General features: G+C 45.1%; 1 protein-coding gene across 1 annotated transcript; it reads right to left on the bottom strand.

The window, feature by feature from the left end:
• Positions 1-256: 256 nt before the first annotated feature.
• Positions 257-18,907, bottom strand: prpf8 (pre-mRNA processing factor 8). The gene is made up of 43 exons (XM_048264581.1): positions 18,684-18,907; positions 17,891-18,010; positions 17,636-17,804; positions 17,196-17,360; positions 16,885-17,103; positions 16,412-16,624; positions 16,194-16,319; positions 15,987-16,092; positions 15,682-15,872; positions 15,426-15,545; positions 14,436-14,625; positions 14,220-14,339; positions 13,891-14,025; positions 13,642-13,771; positions 13,318-13,514; positions 12,976-13,182; positions 12,449-12,612; positions 12,069-12,195; positions 11,747-11,939; positions 11,393-11,580; positions 10,985-11,223; positions 10,652-10,798; positions 10,325-10,535; positions 10,071-10,187; positions 9,624-9,871; positions 9,113-9,292; positions 8,726-8,861; positions 6,737-6,906; positions 6,289-6,418; positions 6,049-6,195; positions 5,798-5,958; positions 5,503-5,694; positions 5,043-5,280; positions 4,769-4,897; positions 4,539-4,652; positions 3,854-4,027; positions 3,280-3,473; positions 2,828-3,067; positions 2,595-2,736; positions 2,331-2,471; positions 1,757-1,896; positions 1,268-1,470; positions 257-930 (listed from the first exon to the last, which is right to left on the bottom strand). Exons 2-43 carry the CDS (start codon positions 17,997-17,999, stop codon positions 776-778), a joined length of 7,017 nt encoding a protein of 2,338 aa, XP_048120538.1. The 5' UTR covers positions 18,000-18,010; positions 18,684-18,907; the 3' UTR covers positions 257-775.
• Between the last annotated feature and the right edge of the window lie 1,028 nt (positions 18,908-19,935).

Raw genomic sequence — 19,935 nt, 5'->3', positions numbered from 1 at the left:
AAGAAATATCTGGGCCAGAAAAAGCGCAAGCACTGAAATTGTACCACCGTTCCATTGCCTACATCTCTAAGACGCTATGTGAATAAGAGGGCAATTGCATTCTAATGTGAAAAGCAGAAAACAAGAAATGTACACATAACATGTATTGAGTTCAATATTTTCTTTGTCAACACTGAATAATGAGCATTTGATAAGAAAACACTGTTTGCGTGTAATATGTTTTAAGCTTAGGTAAATTAATGGTCAACAACCAATCTATTTATAAAAGTGTGGATCTTTTATTTTAAACCCAAACTATAGTGACCATAACAGATTCACAACATAGATACTGTGTATAGACAAATTACAGCTGGCTTAAAAAAAGTAGTTTCCATGTTTAATCAGTTAAAGTCACTGAATAAAAGAGCATTGATTCCTTTCCCACAGAGATCCAAGGTATCTCACCCTCAGCTAATCACACAGACAAACATCAACTACAGACTATAGGAGTCTCACAAAAACAAAAAAAACAATTTAGGGTGGTGCGCTCTATACCATATGGACAAAGATGATGACCATGCAAGTTCAATCAAACCACCGCATATGAGCCAGGGAATAGATGAAGGTTAAAAAAGTAAGAAGATCAACTGAGAGACTCAAAAACAGGTTCCTTAAGCTTAGACTGAACTGCTCACACAAACAAAAAAAGCCTTGGTGAGTGACTGGGGTTGCCGTAAGTCTAAGCCTCTTAGATTCTTGTTGTTGAATATCAACAGTTGGTGCCAGGCCCGCGGCTCTACTGGTACATGTCCTCGCGGTCGGCGTTGTAGATCTCACCCTCCTGCAGGGAAGCAAAGTTGAGGAAGTGCGAGGGCCTGTGGACCTCATGGTAGAACTCCTTGGGGTTGGCGAGCTGCAGGTCGTACTTCATATTGGGATCGTGGCGCACACCTGTGATTGTGGTGGTGGGGGAGAGAGAAAGCAGAGATGAAGAGGAGTGTGGACACTTACAGCAACAGCTTTAGTTTCATTGTAGTTTCATTGGAAAACAAAACCACTCCGCAGACTACACTAAGTGAAAGTTATGGTGGAAGTGCCCACTTTCATTCTTCAAATGGAATCAGCAACATACTAATTTGTATAAAATTATATATTAGTAATATACGGTGCCCAAATCACCATCTATCCATTACGTCTCCTAGGACAGTGGCCCCTTTCTCAGGCACTTGGGCCAGTGTTGCATCTACCTCCATTCCCATAATGCTTTGTGAGGGAAACCCAAACTCACCCATGAAATTGTAGTTCCACGACACCTGTCCTGGCACCATGAAGAAGCCGAGGAAACGATCGGACAGGAGCATCTGGACCCTCTCGTAGTGAGAGGGCAGGTAGCCCTTGGGGTTGTTACCCTTGTCGGTGTTCTGCCGGCCCCATTCATAGCCGCTGGGGGTCAGCTTGTAGGCAGTCAGGGTACAGGAGCCGGGCGTGAAGCTTGGAGGAATAAAAGGAATTTAATGACTAAATTAACAAGAGCAGCAAAATTATTTGATACTTTTCCAAGTAACAACCCCAATGATGAAGAAACAAAAAAAGCTGGACTGCTCATCTGCTGCATATCTGAATATGCAATATACAATTTAAAGATTACATAATATCTGCATCCATAAAGGAAATGTCAGATGCTTTAAAACGTTGACGATTGAATATCTATTGGAATATCTATTGGAAACAATTCAAAAATACTTTTGTGGGCTTTGCTTCCTGTAACTGCATATACCTGCATGTGATAATGATGGTTTTCTCTCCATCCCAGGATGGGTTGTCAGCCATAACCTTGGCGTGGGTGGTGACGTCCTGTGGGGAGAGCTGGGGCGACTCGTTGGGCTGCGTGTGGATCCAGCCAAGAGGCTCCATCTCCTACAGACATACGCACAGGGTGGAACACGTCAGACACAGACAGGGTTGAGGTCATAGCAAACACACCCAGGCATATGAAGAATTCGCCTACACATAATGAGTACTGTGGTCAGGCAGGACTGTTATTTCATCTACTTGTAAATTTAACTTGTTTAATGTTCAGTTAAATGTCAGGTTTCGTGGCAAGATGTAAAACCGTCTGAACTGAATTCTGCTATACAATAACATTAGGGCCAGTTTAGACCTGCATTTCTTATAGGTGGCCTTTGGATATAAACTAATCTGATTAGTTCTGTTTAAATGCCATACATTTTAGCCTCCCCCACCAAGTTCTGAATACTGCTCACCTAAACAAACATCAAGTGATCTATAAGCTCTGTAAGTCTGCGGGTTTGCAGGCACGTGTACATGAAGTTGTGTGTTTGCTCTCTTACCTTAAGGTACTCGTGGCCGGGCAGCTGATTGGGCAAGTGCACGGTCTGGTGCGTGCCCCATTGAGGCACCATCACGATGCAGCGGATCTCCTTCACCTGAGGGTTGTCCGGAGGGCTCACGCCATAAAGGTAACCAGCAATCTGAGGGAGAGATAAGCTCAGGTCAGCCACTTCACCACGTCCACTGTCTCAGTGTAAAGAGCACGTAGACACCTGAACAGTGTGCCGCAGTCTACAAGGAAGTGTGCCATTTGGTCAAGTCACCTGAGCTCGTAGGTCAGAAATGCAGATGAATTTCTTGAGAACATTCTTGGGCAGAATGTAGGTGTAGCCAGTCTCTTTGATGTCATCAGACGAGACATAGATGTGGTTTGTTCGCAAGTGCAAGTTGGCAGCAGAAATGGCCCTAAATACGACAAGAAAAATTAACTGCATTTAGCAAACTTAAACTGAGCAAAGCTTTGGATGAAGAACACATATTATTCGTTCCGACTCACCTGACTCTCCATTCAGTCTTGGAGGAGAAGGTCTGCGTCTCGTAGTTGCTGGTAGTGGAGGTGATGATCTCGTCGCCGTGCTTGTTGACGGTGCGCGTCTGGGTGGCGGTGAGCTGGGACTGCTCCTTCGTCTGCTTTTCGATCTCGGCGATCTGCTGCCTCTGCTGAGACGGCGCGGAGATCTCCATACCCAGAATGATATCCCTGATCTCCGACTGGGTCAGTGATGCCACGTTCACACTAGAAGACAGACGAAGCACAAACTATCAAAGACAGACTAAAACTTTACTTGCTCTAGTTAATATCAAAATGGAACGATCATGGAGGGGTAAAACACAAAACAAAACCATAACATGGTGCAACAAGCTGTTGCATGATGATTACAGCTGACAAGACACAATTAAAGAGAGCACAAAAATGTAAACACATTAATGCCTGTAACTGAGACTCACTTGTTCTTTTTGCCGTAATCGGCAAGGATAAGGTCTTTGAGTTGCACCTCAACCTTGATCCACTCCTCGTCAGTCAGCGTGGGCCAGATGTGGTGAGGCTCCGTGATGGTGGTCTTGTCTGGCTTCAGGATGACTTTGGCGCGGTCGTTGTTCACGTGAAGAGCCCTCAGGATCAGGATCAAACGTGAGAACGCCTACACAAAAAAACAAAGGAGCTAATTAATTGAAGCATGGAAAATGAGCTCTTGTTGCTTTGGTTGGGCATTCAGGCCACTGGCAGTGCATGTGGTACCACGAAGGAGGGCCGTTATGGATCCTGGGTACAACATATGGCACATTTGCAACTATCGACAGCCAACTGAGCTTGTCGTTGTAACCTGCATCACGTCATGTAAGGTTAAATAGGCTGGGTTGTTGATTGGCCAATGTGGCGAATCGCCTACCTAGAGCACAATAAATTGAACAGCTCCTGTGTTTAATGCTAATGTAATGTTTATCGTTACTGTTGTATTTCACTTTTAATGAAGTATCTCTTAGGTAAACATAAACAAAAAAAGAGGGCACTGGGCAGTACCGTGTAGGAGGAGATGGTCTTGAGCCAGTCGTCATAAAGGTTGAACAGGACCATCTGAGGCTCGGTGGCCTTCAGAATCAGGTCTCCAAACTTCTCCACCTTCAGACAGGCCTGGAAGGGGAGCTGGAGCTCAGAGCCTTTGATCACGATGTTGGGGAAGTCCAGCAAGTGCACCTGAAACACAAACCCACACGACACGCTAAGACAAGGTGGCAGAAGCAGCGGTCAGACCTGCTTGAACTGGGAAATAGTTAAAAAGTGATTTCAATGTGCTATAGTCCAATGCTGCAGTACTAGATGAGGTTGTGTAATCGTTTGTTTTAACTGAGAAATCTGGCGAATTCACATAGATCTCCATTTCTCGAGGTCATAGAGTACTGTAGGTACGAAAGAAAACGAAAACAATGGGTTTTACCTAGCTGGAGTTGCTACAGCCAGCAGCTAAAGCAGCCAGGCAGCTTGGGGGCATGTCCATGTGCACCCATTTAGCAACTCAAGCTAGGTAAAACCCATTGTTTTTTTCTTACCAATAGTAACAGATCTATGTGAAAACTCGCCATAACCATTATGTGATACGACACAGCGGGCCAAGGAACCCGATGTGCGGAGATTAAAATCAAGAGTAAGAGTAATCAAGTCGCACACAAGCTGTTCCTAAATCCCAGTGCTTGTTAAGAGAGCTCACCTCAAGAGGGTCAAGCATGCCCTTCCTGGTGACGATGATCTGTTTGGGCTGCTCCTCCACTGGGAGAGAGCGGATCAAGGCAGCCACCTCCTCAGCAGTCTTCCACTTGGCCAACTACAGAACACAAAAATGTGGTTCATTATGTCCGCTTAGTGTGACAAAGCTTCACACACACAGATCAGACATCGAAACCGTTGATTGTTCAGAATGGAGGGGGAAAATATGGGTACCTGTCCCAGACGTTTCTGTCCTGCCCACACAGATGTGTGGATGATCTTCAGGAAGAGCTGTCCGGTTCTTGGGTTGAAGATGAAAATGGCTCCATTGATGGGCTTGGTGGTCAAGTTACCTTCAAAGGTCTGGTGGAGGAGTGGGAAAAATACTACCATTACTTGAGTGTTAGGCCCATTTCCAATCAAGAAATACGTCTTAGCGTTGAACAATAACAATATAAAGACAGCTCCTATGACAACCAAGCTGCTGTCCAAATCAAACAATGCTAACCTTGTGAATGGTGACTCTGTACACATTGGTGTCATCCACGAACCAGATGATCTGGTTGGAAAAGAGCTCTCCGTAGTTCTGTGAGGACAGATAGGGCTCAGTGGGCTCGGAGGAGTAGAGCTGCAGGCCCTTGCGGATGCGCTCCCTCAGCACATACAGGGCAGGGTTGGCCTTCATGATCTTCGCCATGGCCTGCTGAATCAGAGGCTTGGCTCCTGGGAACCAGTTCCCATATGCACTGCAGATGACAGAATCAATACAGACTAATGAACAATCACAGTAGAATGGAGTTACCAGCCATAACAAAGTCAATATTCCTGATATGCCAGGAATCATAGTCACTTCATCAATTCTAGATGTAAATGTCCTACAAATAATCAAGAGCAGTAATGGGTTTTCTGTTTGATGTAGATGAAGATACATACATGTATAAGCCCTTATGAACTGTGACAGTACTGACCTGTGCAGATTGTAGGCCAGGTCGATTGCAATCAGCACGCCAGTGGGGGATGGGTAGATACTCATGTTGTCCGTGGTGTAATCCAGGAACTTGGCCCTGGCGTATCTCTCAATGTCGTGAGAGTCGTAGTCTCCCCAGCGGAGCTGGATGTCAATCCAGTACTTCTGAGTGGTGGTGCTGTCCATGACATCCCTGCAGAGAGGAAAGAGAAAGAGGAATCATCAGTTTAAATCAATCATAGGCATGCACTGATGCTTTTATTACAAGGTCACAGATTTATATGGTGATGACGTACTTTGAGTCTGCCAGCAGAGAGGGTCGGGAGACGTTCCACTTGTAGGAGGCAAAGAGCAGAATGTCAGCGCAGGACGAGTTCATCTTGTAGGACTTCCTGGGATGGATGGTCTCCTTCTGGACCGTCTCAATCTCCAGGGCATCCAGCTCCTGATCAAATACCTAAAAGACACGAACACAAAACATCCATTAGCTCAACACTGAAACCCATCTAGAACACATAGAGAACTTGCTTGTCCTCTTGTCCTTTACCTGACAGAGATCCATGACAATGCTCTCGTGAATCTTCTGCCACAAGTGAGCTCTGAAGATCTGAATGAGAGAGATCTTGAGGGTTGGGATCTTGCCGTGCATGAAGATTCCAGTCAGATCCAACTGCACCTGGAAACCTACGTACACCTGGAGGAGGTACCAAGAGGAGAGATATCGTCAAGAAACACTGGAGAACACTGCCGAGGTCTAACTGTAAATGGCAAAGTGGTTATGACTTACGTTGGCTCTGTTGATGGTCGGGGACCACCAGAGTGTGAAACGTCGATTAGGGATCTGATTCAGACCAGACCTCTGGGCGTTGGTCAGCTTCTTCCATTTCATGGATTCTTCAAAACCACTGGCCTTCTCCCTGTAAGACACAAAACAATGCATTACTAAGAATGTGTAAAATGGCAAAAATATATAACAAAAGCTTAAGCAAGCAAAAAGGGCAATCTGTGCCAGAAAAGAAAAAAAAAGCCATTCAACAGAAATCCAACATACAGGGAAGCCCAAATAAAACAATCACAGAAGCTTCCCCCTTAGGCCGGACAGTTAAAGCATTATGCTACAATTTAACACAATGTGCAACATGTCGTCAACCCTGCAGCCTTAACATACAACTTCTGAGAAACAGTTTCACACGTCCTTGCAACACTCCACAGTGCAAGTGGCAACTCGCTCTCACCAGAAGAGACCCTCCCAGGTGGGGAAGTAGGTTCCCTTGAAGAGCGTGTGCTCCAGGATGCCCTCTACGCCTCCCAGGGCCTGAATCATGTCTGTGCGGTAGTTATTTAGGTTCCACAGCTTGCCGTCGTGCCTCTGGTGGGTCCACCAGAAGGGGTTCTGCTTCAGCACCTAGAACAACATTTCAAACGGTTGAAGTCCAAGTGAAAGCAAATTTTACATTTCACTGATATGTTCTTACGTGTTTCATTAACCAGCTGCATTCTGCAATTGAGTAAAACCCTAATATTAAATTCAATTCAATGAAACCAGTTCTCAGGGATGCAAACAGAGGTATGGTCAAAAAGGAGTGAGATTATCGAAGCCCACGCACCCGCAGGAAATATCATATAATTACATTTTGCCACCACCTCTGCCATCCAGGGCTCACCCTATTCACACAAAAATGTTCTTTATATGAAAATACACTGTCCCAGTTCCTTGGAAATTCTTAAAAGTAAAGAATACTGAGACAACGCTGGAAAATTTGGCATGTCCCTTTTTTTCAACATTTTTTTTAAAAGTCTGACATTTTGAATTTGTGTTTGGCTGTCTTGACCTCAATCTCCGTTTCAACCTGTAACCCATGGGCGGATTATGAACTTTCAGGCCCCTGGGTCCAGATGTATTAAGGGCCCCCCACTTATTGCCATATATGTGGGAGGGGGGGTTTGGGGGTCCTCCCCCAGAACATTTTTAAATTTTTCTGATGTGATTTCCTGTATTCTGGTGCATTTTGGGGATGGCCAATACTAAATTCAATCAGATTCATAGCCTACATCCTGATTTGTTGATATTGAGGCAATGATTCCATGCAAAGGCTTGGGCTTCAGGGCCCCCTGGCCCCGGTAGGCCCGTGCAGTAATCCATCCCTGCTGTAACCAAGACCAGTTCCACTTTGTTTTACAACCCTCATCCACTTTCTTAACTGTTAGTGCCTCACTCTCATCAAATTCTCTCATTCTGCAAATGAAAAGTTGCATATATTAGCCATAGTGTTACCCTAGACCTGACAGTATCATAACAGAGTGCAAAATAGTTCACTTCACTCTGCCCCCTTTCTCAATGCGCCCCAAAATAACGTTCTTCTGCACGAAAATGTACAGTTAAAATGTATCAACGGTAGTGCGGTCTGTCTGTTAGGATAAGCCCACACATCAGTTTCTCGCCCCTTATGTGGTAGGCAGGGCTCTACACTAACATTTTTTTCCAGGAGCACTTGTGCGCCCAAGTTCAAAAATGTAGCAGCACAGACAAAAATTTGGGCGCACAGTCAGTTCTGTACTTAACTTACACATAATCTAACATTACACTCCAGCTAACAGTTAATCATACCAGTGCACCAATTGCAAATATTAAGAATGACTGACAACATTTAGGCTACAGGAAACAGGATTTTAAAGATCAGTGTCTACTTTATTTTCAGTCTGTTCTATTTCCTACATTTTGTTAATGTAAAATTATATAATACATTGCCATATTTGCATTTAGCCTGTATATCAAGTATCCTGCCAAATGTAGGCTAATTTATTTATTTGTGAATCCATCTGTAGCTAATCCAAATATGCCCATGGTGACCTTTCTGACTGCATACTACTGCCTAATACTACTACTAAAAGTCCATTTTCTCCATCACAAAACCCAACATATACATCCTTGATAGCCTATTTTTTTTAGCCTTTTATTTTTTATTTGAAATATCTGCATTGATGGGGGCAGTAGGCAAACGTTAGGCCTACTTTCGTTTTGCACTTCAGCTTGTATTCGGTGTAAACAAACAAGCATGCGTGGAAGCCTGGAGTTGTCAGTAGCGTTCTACCTTTGAATAGAAGTTCTGAGTTCTAGAAATCTGCATTCGACAATTGATTTCCATAACAAAAACCCAATTATGTGATTAAAGTTAATGTATATTACATGCACATGTGCCACCCCTCAAAGGACAGCTCTTTACCTGATACTGTTTGAAGTCCGTCCTAACTCTCCATCCCTTGTCATAGGCCAAGGTGTGTCTGTCTTTCTGGAAGAGGGTGTTGATGCGCGGAATGCCTCTGTCCCATGAGTCCTCCAAGTCCTCAAGTGTCAATCGCCTGTAGAACAAATCAGCCATTTCATCCCACTATTGTGCAATTCAAATTAAGGTCTTATCCTGAGCAATGACATGAGCAAAGTATTGTGAATATAAGCTGAAGAGGGGGAAAATCCTAACGTTTGTGCAAACTTACAGCAGACTACGCACACTGTACACACACAAACTCACACATACATGTGAACGAAAAACTGCCATAAATCAGCTATGTGTCTCTATTGCATTCAGTACAGTGTTGTGCTGGTGCAGTACCTATTCTGAGCGATGGCCTCCTGTCGCTTGAGGGCATACTCGGCCCACACTCGCTGAGAGTCGATGAACTCGCTCTCCCACGGCTGGATGTAGCGGTACAGATTGGGGATCAGCTGGTCCTCCTCGTGGCTCATGCCCGAGCGGAAATGGGTGATGCCCACGTCGGTCTGTTTGGACCACCTGGAGGGAGCAGTGGAGGACACAGGCAGGTCAGCACCATCACACACACACACCACAATGGACTTCCTCTTCACATTTCATACACAGTGCCAGTGGAAGCTATCCGTGATTGTGATTTTCCTCAACGACAAAACATGAAAGAAACGCACCAAGTCTATCTCCAAATGTATTTAAAATCACTTATAAGATAGCCATGTTTAGTGCAGTAAGTAACTTCTAAGTGAGTCTAAAAGTAAGTGTAAACATGACAGGAAAAAAAAAAACCTTTAACAACCATTCATTTATTCATTAAGCGTTACATTTCAACTCTGGACTAAAGCTATGAGTGTACCTGAGGTCAGACTGTGGAATGAGCACATGGCCCATGGACAGCATGCCCAATCCTCCCAGCTCTTTGGGGGTGTAGAACACCACTGGGGGGAAACGACTGGGCATTTTGGAGTTCAGCCCAATCTTGATACGGGTCTGGATCTTGTTCTCGCACTTGACCAGCAGGTCCAGCAGCTCCTGGGTGTTGACCACAGCCTCGCGGAAGTAGGTCATGAGGCCAATCAGAGCCGTGTTCCACTTGTTAACAATCTTGACAGAGGAAAGCAGACATGGTCAGTTAAAAAAATGCAGCAGGGAAAAGAATAAGATGAAATAACATTGAAAGACTTACTTCTATTGAAAGACATTTTAGATTAAACGAGATTCAGACTCCACATTCAACGACATTAAAAAAAGACTTTTAGGAGGTGCAAAACCAAGCATTAATGCAGTTTTATCCCCATCTCACCTTGGTGAATGTGGTAGATCCGGAGGCCATGAGAATCTGACGAACTCTGTTGTGGAACCTCTGCATGGACTCGTCGTCCACACGCAGGAAGCACTGGGCTGTCCTCTCTTTGGTCACCTATGAAAACGGTAATGCAACAGCACACAATGCGTCAGTACTGGCACACAGTGAACAACCAACCCAACAGTAGATCTCTTCCAATCGCTGCCCATTCATGGCAATGCAGGTCAACTGATTTGCAGTGGGGGTCTCACCTCGTTCTGCAGGTTCCATACTCCGTCTTTGTGGGTGAACTCCTCGTAGCTGGTGCGGCACTTGGGCAGGATGCGGCACTCGAAGCCGCACATGTTGAACAGCAGGTTGGGATTGTCTTTGCTGTAGACAGACACAAAGCTGTTCTCCCACTGCACGGTGGTCACAGAACGGGGCAGGCGGTTCTTGATGTCCCAGAAGACAGCACGACCCCTGGAAAGAAATGTGTGTAGGTTAAGTACCATCAGTCAATCACACACAATCTTTTTTGGCCAACGCATAAAATGAAGTAAAATAAAGTATCACAGAGCCACTACAGTGCTACTCACAGGTTGACGTCATGCTTCATCAGTCTCATCCTGGCGTCTCGGGGCCAGCATTTCTTGTTGTTGTAGCCCACAATGTTCTCATTGTTAGGGTCTGGATGCTCAGTCAGGTACCTCTGGATCAAATCTCTGGCGTCATCGGCAGAGAACCTGTCATTTAAAAAAAAAAAAAAAAGAGAAAGAGAAAGAGAAGAAAAGAGGAAAAAAAAGAGGAAAAAAGGAGAGAGAGAGGGAGAGAGAGCAAGAGAGGGAGAGATAGTAACCTTATTAGTTCCAAAGGACTACTAGGTGATGGGTTCTGAGAGGACGCAGATGAGCAGTGTCTTAAGGCCTGACCTGAAGAAGATGTGGATGCGGTCGATGTATCTGCAGTACAGACGGATGGGGTGGGCTGCCTCGGTGGACGTGTCCTGGAAGCTCAGGAAGTCGTTAGGCATTTGCGGGGGTCCGGCCATCTCACTGGCCCTGTGCAGACCCAGCACCAGCAAGTCCATCACCAGGCCGTAGTACTGGACGATGAAAGAGGCAAACTGGAGGCCTCGGATGATGCCGTATGAGTTGGTGTGATTCATGTCCTAAAGGTGGATATGGAATAAGAATAATAATCAATAAGATTTGTCACTACTTACATTGGATAACAAACTCTTTTGTTCAATGGAAAGATTCATAAAAGAGAAATCAAACTCCACTGGCCTGTTACAAAATGATCATTAAAGTGATGTCTGAACACGGGGTATGACCAACCTTGTAGTTAATGACCACGTTGTTCTTGGCGGTCATGTAATCAGCAATGTTGTGGTCGACAATGAGACGCAGCAGCCTGTTGAGCAGCGTCAAGTCAATCTTCTCATACATCTTCTCGTAGCGAGACTCCAGCATGACGTTACACTCCCCCTCAGCGGTCTCCCACACGTCCTGCAGGTTGTTGATGCCTGGAAAAAAAAACATCAAACAGGATCTCTATTTAGAGTTTATACAATCAGGCCCTTGTATAACAGTCACCAGTTACAATCCTACAAAAAGAAGAGCAACTATTGATTCTAGCGATTGATAATTGTGTCTAATGACTGATAATTGTTGGGAGTTCTCTAAACCCACCTTGGCACCACTTGTACACCAGCAGTGGGGGAGGCTCCGTGTCGGCAGGTTTGATCCAGGGAGGGAAAAGTCGGCGCTTGTCCGCCTCGTACCAGAGGTACTGGTCCAGGTAGGCGTCGGTGATCTTCTCCAGGGGCTCCACATCGTACACGGGCACCAGGTGGCTGTACAAGTCCATGAACTCAATGCCCACCTACAGCCACAAACAGCAAACACCACAAACTTAACACACACACAGCAATTCAAACTACAAATCCACCTGGGACGTAATGTCCTGGGTATACTGGTCCATGAAGTCTTTGGTGTAGGAATCTTTGCTGACCTCTTTGAAGGCTCTCTGAGTGAGGAGATGACGCTTGATCCTGGACAGGGCCTCGTGAGGGTTGTCGTAGGCCTGCTCAATCAGACCAAGCTCCTCACGCTGGGACTGGTTCAGCCTTGACTTCACACTGCATATGCACAAACAAAACGCTTACTTACGACGACCAAAATACAACACCCACATATATCCACATACAGACAGATTGTGGGTATATTTGTCTTCAGGTAGCCGCTTACAGAACTGGCTTAAAGCAACGCATGTTGCACGCTTGTACAGCCAGTGTTGTAAGCAGCTACCTGAAGAAAAATGCACCCACTGATACAGAAACAAAACAGGAAGTGACAAAGGCCATTGGCCCACAGAGGATGTGTGTGTCATACCTGTAGGCCTCCTTGAGCCTCTCCAGGGCCAGGATGAGCAGCTTGGTGTCGTGTTTGTAGGACAGGGGAGGGAAGGGGATGGGGGAGAAGCGTCGGCTCTCCAGCCAGTGGACAGTGGTGGTGTAGATGGCCACGGCCTCCTCAGCAGTGATGTAGGGACCATCCTGAAAACAACATGCCATGTCAGCCATGCCAATATCTTCCATCACATGACGCTACCGTTTGACATTTACAAACAATTTATCCTTTTAACCTAGAAAACTAAATAAAACTGTCTGCCTCTTTTTCCAATAAGACCAGGGTCACATCAGGTTTTTGATCTGGAATGAGCAGCTGCAGTCACAGAGGACCCTTTGTGCTTCTTGCTCGCCTGCCCAACTCTAGGCACGGTCAATACCCAGTTTAATCAAGCGCTTCCTGTTTAGAGGGCATGTGATCTGCAGTGGTCCTCATTTACCACACACAAAACCACTAAAAGCTTTCATCATTAAACCATTCAAGAGCCTCCATCCTCCAATCCTACTAACCTTCAAGTAGTTGTGCTGCCTCTCCTGCTCGGCCTTCAGATAGAGTCGAGTGAGGCGGCCCAGGTTTTTCTTACAGACAGTCTTGTCCACAGTGGCACCTCGTCTGATTCGCTCACGGTTGTAGTGAGCCGTGTTGGTCCACCAATCAGCTTTGGCTTTCACGTAGCGGAGAATCATGTTTTCAATTGGAGTGGGAAGGCCTGGGACCTGGGAAGGACAAAAAAAAAAAAAAAAAAAAAAACACAGCACAAGGGCAAAATGTAAATTAATTAATTAAAACCAAAAACGCACAGACTGCTTTTTGCCTGGGTGTAAAATAGTGGCTATTTCAGCGCTCCGTACCTTCCATGGAATGTTGGCCTTCCAACACCTCCAGGACTCGCTGAGGTGCTGCAGGATGGTCCTGGCCTTGTTCTGCTTGATGCCCTCTGGCATCATGTCCAGGATGTCGTGCATCACGGCAGCACGGAGCTCGAGGTCAAAGTGAGACTCCACGCGCTGCTTGGTTACGGTCTTCGCAACTCCCTTGGAGTGTCGGCCTAGAGGACATATCAAAACATCAGCCAAACGATCATACCACCACTCTAAATGCACGTCCCTCCTCTGCTCAACATATGGTTATAATAACGATAGTGGCCCCGTGTTGATGCCAATATGATATGTTACCCTCAAACTGCCTGGCCAGCAGGTTTCCAAGCCACCTCTCCAGCAGGGGAGTGATGCCCCTCATGAAGAACAGCCACACACGCCACCCAGGGGCCCAGAATCCACAGCCTGGGCCTTTGCCCACCGGTCCCTATAGGCAAACACATCACAGCACTTCAAACAGAGTTTACCACACTTTCATCCCCCTCTTTGACCAGGTCAGCATGCCCCCACACCTGCACAGTTCATAACCCTGAGGGGTGTACTCACGGTGTTGAAGCGGTAGTAGATGAGATGCTTCAGGTCCTTGCACATGCGGATCTGTCTCATCAGCTTGTACTTGTAGCGGTACATGCCCGTCAGCTGGCCCACGTGGGCAAAGATGTACTGCAGGCCGTCGGACAACTGTAGATAAAGGAAATAATGAGAGCTATGCTCAAATTGGTATGAAAGGAACATTTTTCAAGAGTAAAAAAAAATAAATAAATAAAAAAAAAGTGGCAATAGCCTATTCTCTGGACGCTGGTGAAATGCTGACACACTAACCCAGCAACAAAACTCCTGGTTAAAATCAAGTAGGATCTTGGAGTGGCTCTTACCTGGAAAGCGTCAACGTTGCCCAGTCGGTACTGCACGTGGCTGTCCACCACCAGCTTGCTGAGACGAAGCACCTCTCGGCACAAGTGGAACGCGTTTCCGAATCTGGACTTCTTACGTTCCTGTGGGGGAAGAAAAGTCAAGCAAGTATGAGACACCTGACAGACATGGGACAATCCAGAGCTCAGGTCAACTCCTCAGCATTCTGATGAGCTCACCTTTGTGGTCAGGGTCTTGACGGGCTTGAGATTGAAGTTGTAGTCCAGATGCAGGTAGTTGAGGTTCTTTCTGTGAATGAGCAGGTTCAGCATGTTGTAGCCTTGTCTGCACACCTGCAGTCCGACCTCCACCCAGTCCAGCTTGGTGGACTGGAAGAACTTGGTGGCCTTGAAGGAGCGGAAAAGATACCTGCCAAAGGAGAATCACACCACATCACAAAACAAATGACTAAAACCTACAAAATAAGTGGCTGTTACAGCCCCTAAAAGCTTTAGAAAAAGCACAGCAGTGGGGTATACTACGAAGCACGTTAGACATATCTAGGCTATGTAGACATATCAAGGCTTCACAAAGCCTTGACTCAGGGGTATACATTAAGTGATACTACGATAGCAGTTATGTGATATTTGTCAAACTAGGCTTACAGCTCAGATCTGTGCGCCTTCTCTTGTTGGAATGACGTTGGCCAATCGAGAAACGTAGAGACGCACAAGACCGCCTGTATTTAAAAACAATTACTTCCGCATTCATGAGCGATAGCTTAATCTACACTGCGGTCATTTTTTGTGTCTAACCTATAACATCAAATAAATCAATTCTCATCAGTTGTTGTATGGTATGCACGTCCATAGTGGGATATTTGCACGCACAGCACTATTAAAGCGCATTTGAGCTCCAAAATGTTAGTAGAGACGGAGCTCCACCTGTAAGACATATGACAGAATCCTACATGTGAGATAATCAGTTGTCTTAAAAACGAAGTCGTATCAGTGGGCGGTAGATTACACGATTTGAGCTATAACTTAGCACATAACCTCCTCCCAACCAGGTTTGGTTGACAGCATAAGATACCATGGTGATATAGCGACACTAAAACAGATCCACTTTCGTGTCACAGCATACCCTGGCTTTGAGCGCAACATACCTCGCTAACCCACTAATCGAGATTCGTAGTATACCCCACAGGCCTTATATTTCCCCATGTTTACCTCTTCTTCTGCGCTTTGGGTGGCCTGTGCTTCAGAGCGTTGAGCACATAGTACTTCAGGAGCTTCTGGTAGGACACTCGCACCTTCACAGGCTGGCCTGCGGGGCAGTGCTCCCGGTACCTGCAGGAAGAAGACAAGCCCATCACTTCAATCACTGCTATACAAATCCACTTTTTGTGTAGCTGTAATTCAGCTAAGCCTTTAACTCAGAAGTTGTTCCAATGAGAACTGATGCATTATCGGTCGTTGTACCCACCAGTTCTTGATGAGTGGAATGTCAATGGCACGGCGGGTTCTTCCAGAGCGCATGTTGAAGGGGCGAGGGGCCCAGAGCAGGGCGATGCCATTGGCTGTGTTGTCAGTGTAGAGTGGGGTCTCTTTGAGGAAGGGCTCCACAAACTCAGGCAGCTCAAACTCCTCGTCATCATCAGGCAGGGGCTCCTGGCTCTGTTGACACCCAAACAAATACAACACAATGAGCAAATTGTCATCACCATTCTTTGGGCTCTGGACAGAAATCCAAACAATGATACTCACCAGGTAGTCCATAAAATGTCTTACCTTTACTGAGTGTCTGTGGGAAATGGGGTTGATCAGTGGGTCAAAGTAGAAAGCTGGCAGATCAGGGTCCTCTGTCTTAATGAACACCACATTTGGGGTGTGGTACCTGCAAACAGACACAGCAAAAATCAAAATCATCATCTTCATCATCATCATCATCATCATCATCATCCGAAGTAAACGAGCCAAATAGGTGCCTTCACTAACCAGGTGAGATGCACGTGGTGAGGCAGATTGTTGTACAAGTAGGGGAATGCAATCTTGTACTCAGTCCTGATTGGCTGCCGAATGATGATCTTGTTGATGTCGTTGAACTCATTCCAGTCCTCATCCCTGCATAAAGTTAAAGAGGATTCATGAGGCACAGCGATATCAAGTAGTAAAACCCTCAACACATTCATCTGAGAAGTGGTCTTCGCACTCACTGTAGATTGATGTCTCGGACAAGGGGCTCGAATTTAGGCCCCCCAGGGATGGCCATGTTCAGGGCTTTGGAGGTGAAGAACGCCTTCAGGTCAAACAGATAGAAGTAGTTCTTGTCCACCAAGTCTGTCAACAGTTGATTGGCTAGACGGTACAGGGTGGACATCATCGGCAGAGTGAACTGCCACCGACGGTACGTGGTTCCATTCACAAATCTGTGGGAAAAGTGAAGATAAACCAGTGAGTGAATAAAACGATGGTGGATGGGTGATTGTCATGTTTCTTCTTTTAATATTTACATGTGTATGAATGCATGTATATTGTGTATGTATGTACTAATATATGTGTGTGTGTCTGTATGTATCCATGCATGTATGTGTTGTGTTTTCATTGTTTAAATCAAATTAACAGTATTTCACATAAAAGTGTTGGTGAATGGATCAGAAATACACATCAGTTTGTTGCACAGACTCACTTGGTGTTGTCTTTGAGGGGCTGGTGCTCATAAAACCACTCCACACAGGAGCCATCCTCTTCAGTGTCCAGCTCCATCTGAATGGCCTCCAGGGGCTCCACATCCAGGATGTTGTCTGCGTAGTCCAGCGGAGGCTCCTCATCGTCGAAGGGCGGGAAACGCATGCGCTTGAAGTGCCGCCTGTCTCTCTTCTCACGACGCATCATAATCCACATTGTGCTGCAGAAACGCAAAGAAGCAAATGAGTTCACAAAAGAAATCCAGATAGATATAAAAGAAGACAGAAGGCAATGGATTATTTAAACACTCACCCCCACTGTGCTATGTAGACTGGCTCGATAACCCAGGGGATCTCATTGACAAAGGAAATGGCTCCAGTGATGTGGTAGAGCACAGGAACATCCCTGATCTGTTCCCATGGCATGGGCATGTTCTCAAGCAGTTTCAGCACTGCATGGGGCATGTACTTCAGGGCCCTGCACACAACAGAGAGAATATGGATTTGGTCAAAAAAATGTTTCACCAAATTCATTTATCAAAAAATAACAGGCCCAAAACACAATGCTGGGCAAAGTGCTAAGTGAGCCAATGAGCTATGTGTCTTGTGCATGAACTAAAGCAGTCATCTGTGGTGTTTGTGCTTAGGATCTTGCTCACAGAATTAAATCAGCAAGCATATCTCGCAGTATTCCGTTTGTATAATGTCTTATTCAACAACATATGGACTTTCCAACACATTCACACTGCTTACCCAAGATAAACTCTTTTGTCATGACGGAACTTCCTATTGGTCATGTCCCCATGATCCCTTATGATTTTCCGAACATGCTCTGGAGGCATGTCTTCCTTCTGTGCATCCACAAACCCAAACTTGCGCTTCTCCGAGTAGCGCTTTGCCTGCAGCTGCTGCCATTTGCGCGCTGTTGAACATTTTAAAACACAAAGACTATGGTCAGCAAAGGTAAAAACATACAATCAACTCATGTCTTATTTCAATCACACTCACCTTTCTCTTGCAGTTTTTCCTCGGACATATAGTCTGGGACCGGGGCTGGCGGGGCGATGCCAGGAGGCATCCCGCCCGGGACACCTCTGAAGGGGAAAGCAGCTGCCATTGCAGCTTATCCTGCAATACACAAACAAATAAGTAAGTAGGAAATAACTTACTAAGAGCTGTGCAGAATATCTCATTTATAATATATAAAGTATACATGTTCACAGCTTTAAAGACAGAACAAGATTCCTTCAAACGACTTCCCACACTGGTGAATATTTTGTTCTTACTGCAAAAGTAACATACAGGCGGCCTTGCATTTAGCTGACCAGTTGTCTACCATACACACAATGTTAACAGACTAATATATCAGACACCGTGAATTAGGTCCGTTCAGTTCACTAAGCAAACAAACAAATTGGAGTTATATTTTCCGTAATTGGGAAATGCCATTATGCAACTTGTTTTAATGCAACCATTGATTGACTATAGGAATTAACATTAGCCAGCTAACATTAGCTGCTCCAAGTTGCACAACTCGACAACAAAAGCTAAATTATAAGAATGACGGTGTGATTGATATTGAGTAGCAAGTTATATCTCCAATGCGGGCCTCTACAGTTTGATGTTGGTTGTTTTTATAAAGCATAAGATAGGCTTAGCATAAGCACTCCAGATAGCCATGCCGATTCGATTCAAATGAATTGTTCAAGAAAAGCTAGCAGGCTAACAAACCTAGCGCGAGCTACATTGCAAAACCAACCCGTATTTGTTCACAACCGTGTACGTTTCAAGCCACTCTTACCTTCAACTCCAAAGTAACTTTTCAGAGCTGAAATATTAATCTCAGACTTCACATGTAGATTAATATCCGTTGAGTTTCTGTTCAGTACTTCATAACACCGTGTTTTCCACGATTTCCTGCAATGGTCGTTTGTCGAATGGCGCACTGATGTCGGGTCGACTACGCACGTTGAGCGTATGCTCTTTTGATTCACTAAAGGAGATACGTTTCCCTGTGCCAACGACGTATTTGTATGACTACAACATACGTTGAAATATACGACGAAAGCAGTATTTACGTAACTGGCCGATTCCCGGATGATGAACCGGAAGTAAACATACGAGCTTCCGATGGTCGCAATGAGCATGCGCATCTCTGCCAAGCGTGTTTATTTATTTAATTTTTATGTAATACATTTTATTGGGTGAACACCCACATATCACAACAATAATAACAATACAGCAATAATAATATGGGGGTTACAGACATTACACATGTAGGTTGTTTAACAATTTCGAAAAGAGAGTGGGTCTGATCCATAGGTCTGATCTGAACCTTTGTAGGTCTACAGTCTATGGTCTGAACCTGGTCTAAACAACAGGCCGCTTTGGCCCCAGTAAAGTACAGTAGGCTTACACATAAGTAAATTAGCCTAGGAGTATTAGACAACAGAAATGAGAAACCAAAGTGAAACCTTGCAATAATGTAGATAGCCTAGGTTAACAGATCAATGAGTTCCAGTTAAACATGTTTTCTTGAGACAGTCAGGCCCATAATTACTGGCCTGTATTACTGGCCTACACAGGCTCAGGGGGAGGAGGTCACAAAGGGCCAGGTCTCTAAAAAACCTATAAGCAGCACTGCCCGCTGCAGAGTTAACTAACCAATACGCAAATGGTTACATCATTAAAGAAAATGTATTGCTTTACTTATGAAGGCTGTATGTTTTGCACCATGAATAACATCCTCAATGTCTAGTGTTCGCACACCAAGTCAGATTCCTTTTAGGTCCACGTGTCTTGTGCTATAGGCCCAGATGAAAAAAAGGCAGTTTCTACCAATATGATAAAGGTTTCTGAAGGACCATCTCAGATCTCAGACCTTTTTTCTCCATAAAAGTCATGAAAAGTCATTCATGCAAACCATGCATATTGTTGATGCTATGATTATGTGGTTTCTAATTTTCATGATCTTTTGTCCTTCTATGTAGACCTATAGTATATATAGTAGCCTCCATCCATGCAGTTAGTGTAGGAGGGCGAAAGGTAGGCTA

This window comes from Alosa alosa, chromosome 15 (genome assembly GCF_017589495.1).
Source record: "Alosa alosa isolate M-15738 ecotype Scorff River chromosome 15, AALO_Geno_1.1, whole genome shotgun sequence".
NCBI classification, from domain to species: Eukaryota; Metazoa; Chordata; class Actinopteri; order Clupeiformes; family Clupeidae; genus Alosa; species Alosa alosa.
The sequence above is the reverse complement of the archived record's forward strand: the minus strand, read 5'-3'. Positions and strand labels throughout refer to the sequence as shown.

What these genes read in the sequence shown, in the direction of transcription:
- prpf8 (XM_048264581.1), bottom strand. Translation starts at nt 17,999, where the DNA reads ATGGCAGCTGCTTTCCCCTTCAGAGGTGTCCCGGGCGGGATGCCTCCT. An exon ending in AGGCCAACATTCCATGGAAG is followed by an intron (nt 13,183 to 13,317) that starts GTACGGAGCGCT and finishes TGTCCTTCCCAG; the next exon opens with GTCCCAGGCCTTCCCACTCC. An exon ending in ACCATCATTATCACATGCAG is followed by an intron (nt 1,471 to 1,756) that starts GTATATGCAGTT and finishes TATTCCTCCAAG; the next exon opens with CTTCACGCCCGGCTCCTGTA.